At 44.5% G+C, this 13,505-nt stretch overlaps 1 protein-coding gene across 1 annotated transcript in view; it reads right to left on the reverse strand.

Moving 5' to 3' along the window:
• NBAS (NBAS subunit of NRZ tethering complex) overlaps window positions 1-13,505 on the reverse strand; it is a 368,998-nt gene that overhangs the window by 92,230 nt on the left and 263,263 nt on the right. The window contains exon 41 of the mRNA XM_050951646.1: window positions 6,414-6,503. Within this exon, the coding sequence (XP_050807603.1) occupies window positions 6,414-6,503 (90 nt within the window). The remainder of the gene's footprint in view (window positions 1-6,413; window positions 6,504-13,505) is intronic.

Below are 13,505 nucleotides of genomic sequence, written 5' to 3' on the forward strand. Positions count from 1 at the left end.
TTGTGGATATATCCATGAAGGAAATGAAGAACCTAAGTAACTTTCTAAATTGCTTGGTCCTATCTCAAAGGAAAGTCAAATCTCCTTCTTCTAACACCCACTATATATAAACAGGATTGCTGTAGAGAACTATGTCACTTCAGGAAAAAAAACACACTGGTAAGATGAATGTACTGGTTAAAATGGAGCTCTGATAGAATCTTAGGTAAGACTTTAGGGTGTAGATGTAAAGAGACCTTGTCCTTAAAGAATCCTGTAAAGGGGGTATCTGCCAACTCCAATCTCCCTGATCTTACGGGCTGACATGATGGTTACTAAAAAGGCCGTCTTCATAGATAAATGCAACAGAGACTAGGTTTGCCATTCACTGGAATGGAGATCTCATAAGGTAATTGAGGTCCCAGAACAGAGTATGTTTTCTAATCTGCAGACAGAGATTCCCCAAATCTTTAAAAGCAGCAAAGAATCCTGTGGCACCTTATAGACTAACAGACGTTTTGGAGCATGAGCTTTCGTGGGTGAATACCCACTTCCTCAGATGCATGTATCTGAGGAAGTGGGTATTCACCCACGAAAGCTCATGCTCCAAAACGTCTGTTAGTCTATAAGGTGCCACAGGATTCTTTGCTGCTTTTACAGATCCAGACTAACATGGCTACCCTCTGATACTTGACACCCAAATCTTTAATAAACCTAGATGATACTGGATGAGCAAATATGGAGAATCCTTCTAATGGAGGATGAAAGGCTGATTCTGTGGCCAAATGGATCTTAGCTGAACTAATAGATAACCCTGATTTATTTAGATGCAACAGATAATCCAAAATGGTAAAGTGGCACCAAATCAGGCAGGAGGCAGCGATGACAACAACAACGGAAGGATCTCTTCCATTTCTGCAGAAAGTAGTACTGGTTGATTTCTTTGTATTATTCAGTCAGTCATACTGTTGTACTTCAGTAGACAGCGCCGGCTCCAGGTTTTCTGTTGCCCCTAGCAAAAAAATTTTTGGCTGCCCCCCACTCCAGCGCTGGGCTCTCCCCCGCACTCCCTTGCTGCCCCAGCCCTGGGGCTCCCTCTTTTCCCTCTCACCAGTGCCCTCCCCCCACCCACAGCCCCCTGCTTCCCCAGCCCTGGGCTCTCCCCAGCAACCTGCACTCTCCTGCTGTCCCAGCCCTGGGTCACTGGTAACTCACTCCCAGGGCGGGGCATTCAGCAGAAATTTTGGATGTGCACAGAACACAGCCAGGACTGGTTCCCATATGATTACAGAATTGCAGTAAAGTGGAACAATTTTTAGCTTGTGTGATTGGAGGATACCTGGATGCATATTATAAGACTGTCCTATATAATTGAGGAAAAGCTGAGGTGCCTTAATTATTCTTTTGTTCCACTCTTTCTTTCTATGGGGAATTTTCCAATGCAATATCACTGTCTTCCTTTTAAACAAATAAAACTTTAAAAAAAATAGCTGTTGAAAATAGCAATTCCAGTCCTAAAAACCACTGGGAAGCATTTCTTGCTCAATTTTATCTACTTTTTCTACAGCAAGTTACAGTGGATCAGTATATTTGATTTGGGAGAAATTAAGTAACAGCTGCCCAAACTGAGCTTCAGCACTCCTGAATTTTGACGGTGTTCAAATCTGGAAGGCAGGTGCTAGATTCTCTTTCTGAATATTAGCTAAATCTGGAAAGGAAAAGTCAATTTCTGCTTCCATGGCTCAGAAGTGGAAATCCTCCTACATGCCTGGTACTGTATCTAAAGCTGCCAAAATCCTCTAGCAGACCCTCCCCTCCCTTACCTCTCATTTTAAATTATAGTGGGATCCACGTACCTCCCTTGCCAGGCTTCAGATAGAGAGATGCACTGTCCATTTAGTCCACCCAATTCCTTCTTCGGGGGCTGCAAGGTGAGGTCACACCCAGTATCCCTAATCCAGTCTGGGGAAGTCTTCTGAAGGAGATATGTGGGGCAAAGCCACCTACTCCTTGGGCTGGGCACACTTGTTCCCCATTCACAGTGCCACCCCCTTCTAATCAGCTGTCGACTCACAGCAAGCTGCAGCATGGCTCAGCTGCCTCACTCCCTCCCCCTTCCTTTCCTGTTGATAGCTGCCAAGGGATTGCTGGGAAATGTAGTTCTTTCCCTGCTCAAGGGCTGGCTCTATAGGCAAGGAGCTAGGCAAGGAACTACAGCTCCCATGCTGGATCCCCAGCTGCTCTGTGGTTCCGCTTCTGCAGGGTTGTGATAGGGGAGGATGTGAGTGTAAAAAAAAAGGATGGCTGGACTGCCGCCCCCTGCAAACGTGCCACCCCAAGCACCTGCTTGTTCTGCTAGTGCCTAGAGCCAGCCCTGTCAGTAGAACAGGAGGATTCTAACCCTGTGAACCATTGAGGAGTCATACCCTGAGGTGTAGAACCACTAGGCTGGGAAGAACCACATGATCTGCATCCCGTTACAGGAGATGAGAAATGGCTGGGAGCTAGAACAACAGTTGGATACATAGGTGAAGCAGTTAAAGGTGCCAAGCTTGTCCCTCAGGCACTATAAGCATAATTCTGACTGTGTCAGAACAGGCCTTGAGCAGCTAGTTGTGGAGGTGTGAGAAGACTAGGATAGCTTCTTGTTTGAGATAAGCAGCCACTATTGCCAGGACTTTTGAGAACACCCTTGGGGCCCAGGAAAGGCCAAAAGGAAGCACTCGTTGTTGAAAATGATCCTGACCTATAGTGAAGCATAGGTAATTCCTGTGCAATTGGTATATCATTATATGGAAATAGGCATCTTGTAGGCTGAGGGCCGAAAACCAATACCCTTTCTTTAGTGAAGGAATTATAGCAGCGAGAGTGATCGTTTTAAACTTTTGAAACTTTACAAACTTGTGTAGAAATCTTAGATATAAGATTGGTCTCCATCCTCCATCCTTCTTTGGCACAAGGAAATACTTTGAGTAAAACCTCTTGCCCTTGTGAGGAGGAGAAACCAGCAGTATTGCTTCTAATCGAAGGAGAGAGTTCAATTTTGTCTCAATAAAAGCTTGAGAGAAGTCCCTGAAGAGGGACAGGGAAGGGGGGTGGAAGGGAGGGGGTGACGTAAAATGGATGGCATAGTCCTATGTTATGATCTGTATGATCCACTTGTCTGTAGTGATCTGCCTTCAAGCACGCTGGAAATAGGCAATGTGGTCTCCAAAGGACAGAATGTGGGCTAATTGGCACAGTTTTAAATGCAGACTAGTGCTGTGTCTAAAGGCTGAAGCAGTTGAGAAGGATGTGAGAGTGGTTTGCCCTCACACTTCTATAGCCTCAGTATTTGGTGTGAGGAGGCATAGGGTGCATGCATAGGCTGAATGGACAATGCTAACTGAACAGGAGTACTTGTGGCACCTTAGAGACTAACAAATTTATTTAAGCATATGCTTTCGTGGGCTACAGCCCACTTCATCGGATGCATAGACTGGAACATACAGCAAGAAGATATTTATACATACAGAGAACGTGAAAAGGTGGAACCAGCCATACCAACTGTAAGTGGCCAATCAATTGATAGCTCATCTCATCTCAGCTGACTGGCCTCTTACAGTTGGCATGGCTACTTCCACCTTTTCATGTTCTCTGTATGTATAAATATCTTCTTGCTGTATGTTCCAGTCTATGCATCCGATGAAGTGGGCTGTAGCCCACGAAAGCATATGCTCAAATAAATCTGTTCGTCTCTAAGGAGCCACAAGTACTCCTGTTCTTTTTGCGGATACAGACTAACATGGTTGTTACTGTGAATGCTAATTGAAAATCTCCAATGAAGACCGTGAGAGGCGCCTGAAGTGGAGCACCCATAGAGACACTGCTTGAAGAAAAAGAGGCGGTTTATAATTAAATTAGGGGGAGTTGGGACTACAGACAATAAAAATAAAATAGTATGAATAGATTATATCATAAAATGAAGTACATTAGAATAAATGCATTCTGATTATTAAACTGTATTTACAGTGTACAGATTAGTAAAATCAGCAAATAGTTGTAGGCAGGAGTCTACAATCCTATATAGACTCCAAACTATCATGTAATAAATCTGTAAACAATGTTCTGCTATTCTTTGGTAATATTTCAAACTATCATTGGGTTTTTTGTTTTTTTTTTTAAGAAAGTGGCTCTACGTGAAATGTAATTTATAACTACTGTTCCTTTATTTGTCCTAACAAGACAGATGGCAAAGTAGTGTTAGTCAGAAAATACCAATTTATCCTACCTTGAAGGTCTGAAGTAATAAACATTGACAGTTTAAGTTTTCAGTTGTGAGGATTTCAATATTATTTAACCTCTATTATTATCTCATCTATCTCAGAACTTGAGCTAAATTAGAAAAACTCTGCTGAATGAGTGTCATTCAAACTGTAAATTAAAAGTGTGAAAATTAAAAGTAACTGTTGGAACATTTCTCAAAAGTTAGGCAAGCTCACGTCTCAATTTTTTATGACTTTCTTGAAGCAGAAGCTGATTGGTGCAAGGAAGGAGAGGGGGCGGGGCAGGAAAGAACCACTCTGGGAGAAGAAGCGGAGGAGAGGGAAGCTTGGCTGCTGCAGAACCAAGCTTCTGCCTCCTGCCCCCGCAGGGGAGAGCGGTGGACGGGAAGGCTGAGGGCAAGGACTGCGGCAGGCGGCTCTGTGCCACTCAAAATCGGCTTGCGCGCCATGTTTGGCATGCGTGCCGTAGGTTGCCGACCCCTGTACTAGCTCAAAGAGAACTAACAAGTTTATAATTCACCTCTGCTAGAAATCACATCTCTCAGCTGCTGTGCAGACATACCTTAATGTGTGTGGGGGGAGGAGGAGGGAGTTCTGCCTCTTCCCCATGCACAGTGTTACCTCAGATAGGCAATTTGCAAAAGCCCTGGCTCAGCACTTCTTTAGGGATCAGTTCTCTCAGCTAAGAAGTGAAATTATGGGGACCAATGAAAAGATGTGAGATTCCTCCTACCACAAAGTCAACGAAAAGCCGCATCACACTGAGTTATAAAAGCTCACACACACGTCTGACTTAAGTTTCTTTTTTGTTTAACTCCATAAGACCACTTTTTTTTTCTTTTTGGTTTTGTTTGGTATACTACATTTTCTCTCTCAAACTGTGATTTGTATGCCATGTTTCAGTCCAGAATAAATTTTAAGGCTCAGTTATCAAGAAAATGCTGACACGACCATAAGAGTAGCAATGCTAAGAGAACCAATAAAATGATCAATAACATTGGCAGGACACTAAAGCACTAGAAGTTTGAACAATGATTCAGTGTACAGACCTTACCTTCCCCCCTGCCTCATGCCTGCTGCTTCTGGTTATGGCTTAGTCAAAAATAGGCATAGTGGTAATGAGTGTTGTACAGCAAACAGATAAGCATCGATTCATAATTAAGCAAAGCCTTATTTTTTTCCTAGAGCGGGAGTTATTAACAAGGAACTGGATGTGTGGGAGAGCTTTCTTTTTAATGCAGCTAATGGATTGTGAAAGTCGTTCAGGGGACGAATTTCCAGGAGCTAGAATCAAGGCATTCTTGGTGGCAGGTCCTAGGGTTTGGAATTAATTCCCTGTGGGATTCTGTCACTTCTACAGCAGGATGCAAAATAGACCTTTTTGTTTGGATGTTTTTCCAACAAAATGTTGCAATCCCCACTAGTAATTAGGCTCTTGGATCTAGTCCTTTCAGTAAGTTTAGTTTGATAATTGCAAGCGGTTGTAGGATACAGTATGCTTTTTCTTTTAAATTGTGCAAAAGTCAAGTACTACTGATGGGTGTCTTATAATGCATATGGGAAATAAATTCATCGTATACTCCTTTGCAGGAAAGTATCCATATGTACCTGGTCATAGCATTGTAACTAAAAAAATGCGAAGGGGTGCTCCATCCAACTAGTTTAGTTTCCTTTTGTTCTTTTTGTCTTTACCTTTTAGCTTAGCTTTTTCAGTACAACAACTACTCGACATTTGACCCTTCTCCACCATCTTGGATACTGAGGAACATGAAACATCGGACTCATTTGTCATACAAGAGATAACGTCCTCTGCCTCCCATCACCAGGTCCACTAAGGAAGGGTGTGAGTGTGCAAGTCTAAGCAACTTTTGTAAGGAATGATACCACAGGTATCCACAGAACTCTATTATTTCTTTTTCATTCTGTGGTTTCGGGCTTTGATCACTTTTTCCTTTATTTTAATAAAAATCTCCGAAGTTCAGCTTTGACCTCACCATGAGCATTTTAGCCACACACCCTGAGGGTCCTTACAAAATACTGAACATTCAATTCTGTGTAGCCTGATTTCAGGATGAGAACCTGGTTATCTTATGGTCAGATCATGAGCAAGCCTATAATAATATACAACCCACTAAAAATCAGGTTAACAGCATCCATATACATTCTTACCCCTTTTCAGCACTTGCATGGACTGCAGAAACAATCTCTTCTAGGATTTGAAGCGGGTCTTTTATCGAAGTAAATTCAGCACCATTGCCACTGTTAAAAGAATCAAACAAAACCAGTTTTTACAAAAACACGATTATATTAGAATAAAGGTTTCTGGACACAATATCATTTCATCTGTACACCTGAAGGTCATTTATGAATATTCAGTAAATGTGACAACTTTCACAGTTATATCTGTGTCAGATGTGATGCGAGAAGCAAAAATGGAAATAAACAACAGGAGAAAATAACAGCACCCAAATGCACTTTAAGGAAAAACCCCGGAGAGCTAAAATGGCCTGGAACATTTGGTATTCTTCAGAATGCCCATCTCAAACCTGGCCTATGTGAAAAACTACGGAAATGCATTGGTAAAATTTGCAGGGTAACATGATTCAGTGTGGGTATCTTCCTACCACTGATTATTTCACTTCAAGAATCAGTCTGCCTAGGATTAAATACAATAATTATGAATCATGTATCCAGTCAGGGAATTTCCACAGTTGGGACACACACCTCTCTAAATGTCAGAAGATAAAAGTTGGAGTGGTTGTTGTTAGCTACTTATCTAAAGATAAAAGCTGCAGTGTTGTTTAAACATTTGTCTTATGGAATGAAATTTCAAATCTTTTCATATGAAGTCTAGAGAAATAAACATGAAAAATGACTGACTACTTAAGGGGAAATTGAATTACACTAACACTTTATGCCTCAAGTGTATTTTCATACAAATTGTTATAAGGGCACTGATGGTTAAGCTGACCTGTCTATTTTAGGGTGACTTATTTTAATTTTTAAGAACTAAGGATGTAGACAAATGTTTCCAAAATTGGTTTGCTAAGAATAACTCAAACATGAGAGATAGGTTATACCCTCCCTTCAATTCATCAGGACAGTACAGTTATTGTATCATTAGAGTAAGTGGCAGCCTCTCTCTGTATCTGAGAAATATGACTTCCTACTACTTTGAAAAATGTCAAAGGCATCAATGACTGCTCTGCAAAGATGAGATAACCCAAAGGGCATCAGATATTGAAATATGCAGAGGAATAATTACAGCACTTTTCACATCTACCCTTGGAGTTACGGTAGTTTCTACAACTTGTAATTTATGCAACTGCAGTGGGACAATATTTGCCCTAGCTAAGAAAATAACTACTCTACACGGGTGACCCTTGAGGAAAGTATAGACATGCAGGTTTTGAAACTTTAGCAGATTTTCTTCTTTAATGTTGATTAGTAGTCAGGATCTATCTCTGTAGCATTGTATCAGTAGATTAAAAATGATTGAATGGCAAAAAACTACATTAACACAGAGTTAAAGTTGTTTGGTGGCATGCTGTTCCCCTGCAGAATGACAAGTTAAGCAAAATCAAACTTCTGAAAATTAGGAAATGCAGAGTTAAGGTTGCCCTCTATCAGCAATGCCCCAGTTACACCCTGTTAATACACATACCTTTCCACTGCCAAGCCTACAGGTGCTGAAATGTACAAACTTTTCACCTCCTTTTACCACTCACATTCACTCTCACCCACAGGATTCCATCCGATACACACATATGACACTGGCCCTTGGTACTGTAAGATTCAGGAGGTTCCAGATCCTGGAATACACTCACACACTTAGCCAACTGCCCAGAAAGAATATCACACGTATACAATTGATGAATCACTTCACAGCCTTTTAGAACTCCCTTATACTTAGAGCATAACATCTTAACTTACACTTTCACTTAATCATCATTAAAGTATTAGTCCTCTCATACTCTAGTTCACTGCTGACAATGCCCTTTGTAATAAAAGCCCTATGTCCTGATACTGACATAACAATTCTGAAAATAAATGATGGATACTGCATCCTAAAGGTACACATGCACCTCTTTCCTTTCCTCACCTGAGAGGGTGCGAAGCAGCCATTTCCTCATATCACAATCACAGCTCTGTCACACACCTCAAAGTAATCTACAGATCTTACAAACACATCTCTACAAAACAGAGGTAACTAGTGCCTCCACCAATCAATCCAGCTACACCTGACACTGATCACACTTGAGTCCATGTAGATAACAAATGCTTAGGCTGCTCTCATATCCCAGCTCACTACTGACAATACCCTTAGAAATAACCTCCCCCCAATGTCCTGCTAATTACATAATGTACGTAGAGCTTCTCTTTCTCAGCGTTTGTTAATTTCATTTTCTAGGCTCATTTTTAGCAATTTTTGAGTTCTATGTAGATGTTCAGAAGTCTGAGGGTTTCAAGGATCTCTTGTATACTGTAATGAGAAGATTTTTTTTCAGGTACTTCCCAAAATTCTTGTCTACTTAATTTTTATTACAGGTATAAAAAATGCCCTACATGATTAATTTAAGCTTCACATCCTTGTTATTGAACCCCTGGTTGGTGTATTTGTCCCTATTGTGCTTTAACGTGGTACTATTTCATATGTTAAAGCACTCCAGGGAATCTTTAGTGCATAACAGCAGGATTTACACAGACCAGTTAAATTGTAACATGTTAGTGTGCTTTAGAAATCACATCCCCAAAGTCCACATTACTGCTCTGCGTAGACAATCCCTTAGATCAGGGGTTGGCAAGCTATGGCAAGTGTGCCCAGGAGCGGCGCTAGGGTTTTTGGCGCCGTAGGCGGGAGTCCTTCTATGCTTCTGGTCGGCAGCAATTCGGCGGCGGAGGGGGGTGTCCTTCCACACTCCCTGTCTTCGGGGCACTTCAGCGGTGGGTTCCGGAGCGAGTGAAGGACCCGCGGCAGAATTGCTGCTGAAGACCTAGAGCGCAGAAGGACCCCCCGCCGCCGAAGACCCGGAGCGCAGAAGGATCCCCCGCAGCCGAATCCCCCGCCTAGGTCGCCTAAATGGAAGCTCTGGCCCTGCATGTGCCAAAGACGGCATGCGAGCCAATTTTTAATGGCACGCTGGAGCCTGTGGGACTCCAGCGTGCCATTAAAAATCCTGCCCAGCCCGGCCTGCTCTCCTCTGCCCTCTGCTCCCCCCGCGGGGGCAGGAAGCAGAAGCATAGCTGTGCACATGGGGTAGGCAAATGGCCCCACTCTCCTGGCATGGCAAGCCACGGGGTCCGCGCTCCCGGGTTGGAGCGCTGGGCCGAGCATAGCAAGCTGCTAGCCCTTCCCCCGCCTTCTCCCCTCCCCTGGAGCCATGCCGCCCTGCGCGCTCCCGCGGGGCAGCGTTTGGCTCCGCGGGGAGGCAGACACGCTCTCCACTCACCCGGAGCTCTGCTGACGCGCGCGCAGTGCTCTAAGGGGCAAGGCTGTGTGCTCCTGCAAGGCAGCGTATCTGGCTCTGCATGGAGCCTTATGGTATGGGGCCCAAGGCTGGGTGGGTTGGATAAGGGGTGGAAGCAGTAGGGGACAGGGAGCAGAGTGGGATCCCGGGGGGTGGCTAGGGGCAGGTGTCTCTGGAGGGAGCAGTCAGGAAGCGGGGGGGGGGTTGGATGAGGCATGGGAGTCCCGGGGTTTGTGAGGGGGCAGGGGCTGGACAGGAGTCAGGGCAGTCACGAGACCGGGAGCAAGGAGGGTCCTGGGGGGGCAGTTAGGTTGGGGGGGTTTCTGGAGGGGGTGGTCAGGGGACAAGGAGCTCAGGGGGTTGTATGAGTTGGGATTCTGAGGGTCCTGTCAGGAGGCAGGGGTGTGGAGAGGGGTTGGGGCAGGGAGTTGGGGGGGGTTGGATGGGTCGGGAGTCCTGGGGGTCCTGTCAGGAGGCGGGGAGTGGTTGGATGGGGCATGGGCGTCCCGGGGGTCTGGCTGGTGACGGGGGTGTGGATAAGGGTTGGGGCAGTCAAGGGACAGGTAGGATCTGGTCGGGGGACAAGAACAGGGAGGCTTAGATAGGGGGTGGGATCCGGGGGGCAGGGGTTCCAGGAGCGGGTAGTCAGGGACAAGGAGCAGCGGGGTTGGGAGTTCTTAGGGGGCAGTCACCCAGCCCTCTCCCCTGAGCCCTGACCCCCCTCATACACACGCCATGCCCTCTGCCCTGAATCCCGCACGCCCCCCAGGCCCCTGCCCTGAGCCCTGTAACTCCCTCATACACACTCAGTCCTCTGCTTGACTCCTTCATCCCCTCCCAACCATAGCCCTGACTCTGGCACCTCCACCCATACCCAGCCCCCCCCCCCGCCCTGACACCTACACGATCCCCCACCCCATGCCCAGCCTCCAGCCCTGACTCCAGCCCTCTGGGTCCTGGCCGGCGGCCCTGGACAGCCCGCTGCTGGCTTGGTGCTCTGGCTGATGGACCCTTGCCAGCCGGGGTCCTGGCTGCAGGCCTCGCTCAGCCTGCTGCCAGCTTAGATGAACACAACCCCAGACCAGCAGCGAGCTGAGTGGGCCGGCAGCGTAAGATCAACATTTTAATTTCATTTTAAATGAAGCTTCTTAAACATTTTGAAAATCTTGTTTATTTTACAATACAACACTAGTTTAGTTATATATATATAGACTTATAGAGAGAGATCTTCTAAAAAACATTAAAATGTATTACTGGCACGCAAAACTTTAAATTAGAGTGAATAATGAAGACTCGGCACACCACTTCTGAAAGGTTGCCGACCCCTGCCTTAGATATAAGCCAGGCAGCAGTGACATTTACCTATATAAACAAACTGCACTGTGAAAGGGTCAACATGAACTGAGTAACCATTTCTGGTGTTTATTGGATAAATGTTCATTTCATTATTCTCATAACTGGAGTGTTTTATCAAGCTATCAATTATAACCTAAAATTGGAAGAACTAAATGTACACAATTCTGCACTGAACCGATGCATACTAGAACCTTAAGTCACACCTGCAGTCCTTTCTTTTTGCTCTCACATATCAGAGGGTGCAAAACACAGATCTCATATCACACTTACAGCTCCTTACATCACAAACACACCTCCACCAAGCAGGCACAACTATTGCCTCCATCAGTTCTTTTACGTACACCTAACATGCTGACTGCATCTTGAGTGTATGCAACTAATTCCCATTGGCTACTGCCTATGCCAAGGGAACAGAAGAAAGGCAACCAGTTTTGTTTTTCATTTTGTTCTATAATAATGTTTGATGGAATCCTGTGGGTTAGAATGAATGGCTTGTAAAGGGAGGTGAAGAGCTTGTACATTTCAGCAACTGTGGGCTTGGCAGAGTAAAGGTATGTGTGTTAACAGAGTGTAACTGCTGAAAGAGGACAGAGTTAAGGATATCCTGATGTTCAGAAGCTTGAGTCTTGCTCAACCCAGCATTCTGCAAGGGGACAATATACCTTAACTTTGAATGAACATAGGTTTTTTTTTGCCATTGAATTTTCTAGGTTTTTCATTTTTTTTTTTATCCAAGAGAAAAAGATACACCGTTGGTAGGAATAAGCTGTCATTTTGGCAGTTGTAGATATCATGTCCCATAAGTTTGTTGCTGAACCAGATGGCCTTCCCTCCCAACACGCACACATCAGCTGGTTTTGGCACACCTTGCCAGCCATGCCCTTGACCCATTCACTGCATTCCCCCTCCAATTTGACCCCCTCCCCACTACTGTACCCAGGTGCTAACTGCCCGCACATCAAAAGCAGGGAATGTATTTCCGGGAAGTCTTTACTTCCTGGTATACAAACATCTCTATTGTTGTTACTACCTCCCTTCTGTAACTGACTCATACACAGTGCCTAGAGCGAAGGACAAATATGTTACAGTGGAATGGGGCTCCTCGTCATGTTTCAAAATGGTTCGAGGGTGGAGTTTGTGATAAGGCTGGTGAAAGAACTGAGACAGGATTTCTGTTCCAAAATACTGAGCGTTTTATGATTGAGAGAAAGATCCCCTAATCCCTATCCTGTAGATCAGGGGTCGGCAACCTTTCAGAAGTGGAGTGCCGAGTCTTCATTCATTCATTCTAATTTAAGGTTTCGCATGCCAGTAATACATTTTAACGTTCTTAGAAGGTCTCTCTCTATAAATCTATAATATATAACTAAACTACTGTTGTATGTAAAGTAAATAAGGTTTTTAAAAATGTTTAAGAAGCTTCATTTAAAATTAAATAAAATGCAGAGCCCCCCAGACCAGTGGCCAGGACCCAGGCAGTGTGAGTGCCACTGAAAAATCAGCTTGTGTGCCGCCTTTGGCACCCATGCCATAGGTTGCCTACCCCTGCAGTAGATGTATCCCATCTCCAAGAAACAGTGAGATGTCAGAGCTGGTAATGTTTCTATGCCATATAGTGCACGCTGTCTGGTCAGCCCATTTCCAATTTCCTGATTAGTGTTCTTCCAGTACCTAATCACTTTCATATTGTGGCTGTAGCAACTATTCAGACTCTCAGCGAAATCTAAGAAAACAGCTCCTGCACACAAATCTCTGATGAGATCCATATCTGCTCTCACACACTGTATCATGTATCCTAGGAATAAAGGCCCAGATCATCTCAACCTGAGTGAATCATCACAATGTCTGACAGAACACAACTTCTTAGGTCACTGGTTAGATGCTGCAATGCAGGCAAAACATGGAATCTCCCAGAATCCGCATATTGGCAACTCTGGCAGCACACACATTTCTTTTCCCTCGGTAGTCAAAGTACCTGGACTATTAGCTGCAAATGATCACTTTGTGTCCTTGGAAACACATTAATTGCTCCAAGATCTGGAAGCAGCCACTTGCCCTGCCTTGGGACCTGTAAAATATAGATTTTCTCAAAAAACAAAGCCAACACTTGCCTACCATCCATTCTCATTTCCTGCCCTTTCTGCAGCCGCAACTCCTCTCCTTGTCTCTGTCCCTCCCGCATAGTCCTCTGTCTCCAGCTCCTCCCTACCTATAACAAAAATGTTGATAAGACTGGCTGCTGACTATTTTGCTGTGTTCACAATAAGCCTCTCCTAAAATAAATACACGTTGTAACAGAGACAACGCTTAGCAAGCTATAAAAGTTATTAATTTTTTATTGCACAGGAGTACAAAGTTCTGGAGTAGAAACATCACTGGGGGGGGTGTTCACCAGGAACAGTGACATGGGCACATTCCCCCAAACTACCCATGCAAG

Source organism: Gopherus flavomarginatus, chromosome 4, assembly GCF_025201925.1.
Source record: "Gopherus flavomarginatus isolate rGopFla2 chromosome 4, rGopFla2.mat.asm, whole genome shotgun sequence".
Taxonomy (NCBI): domain Eukaryota; kingdom Metazoa; phylum Chordata; order Testudines; family Testudinidae; genus Gopherus; species Gopherus flavomarginatus.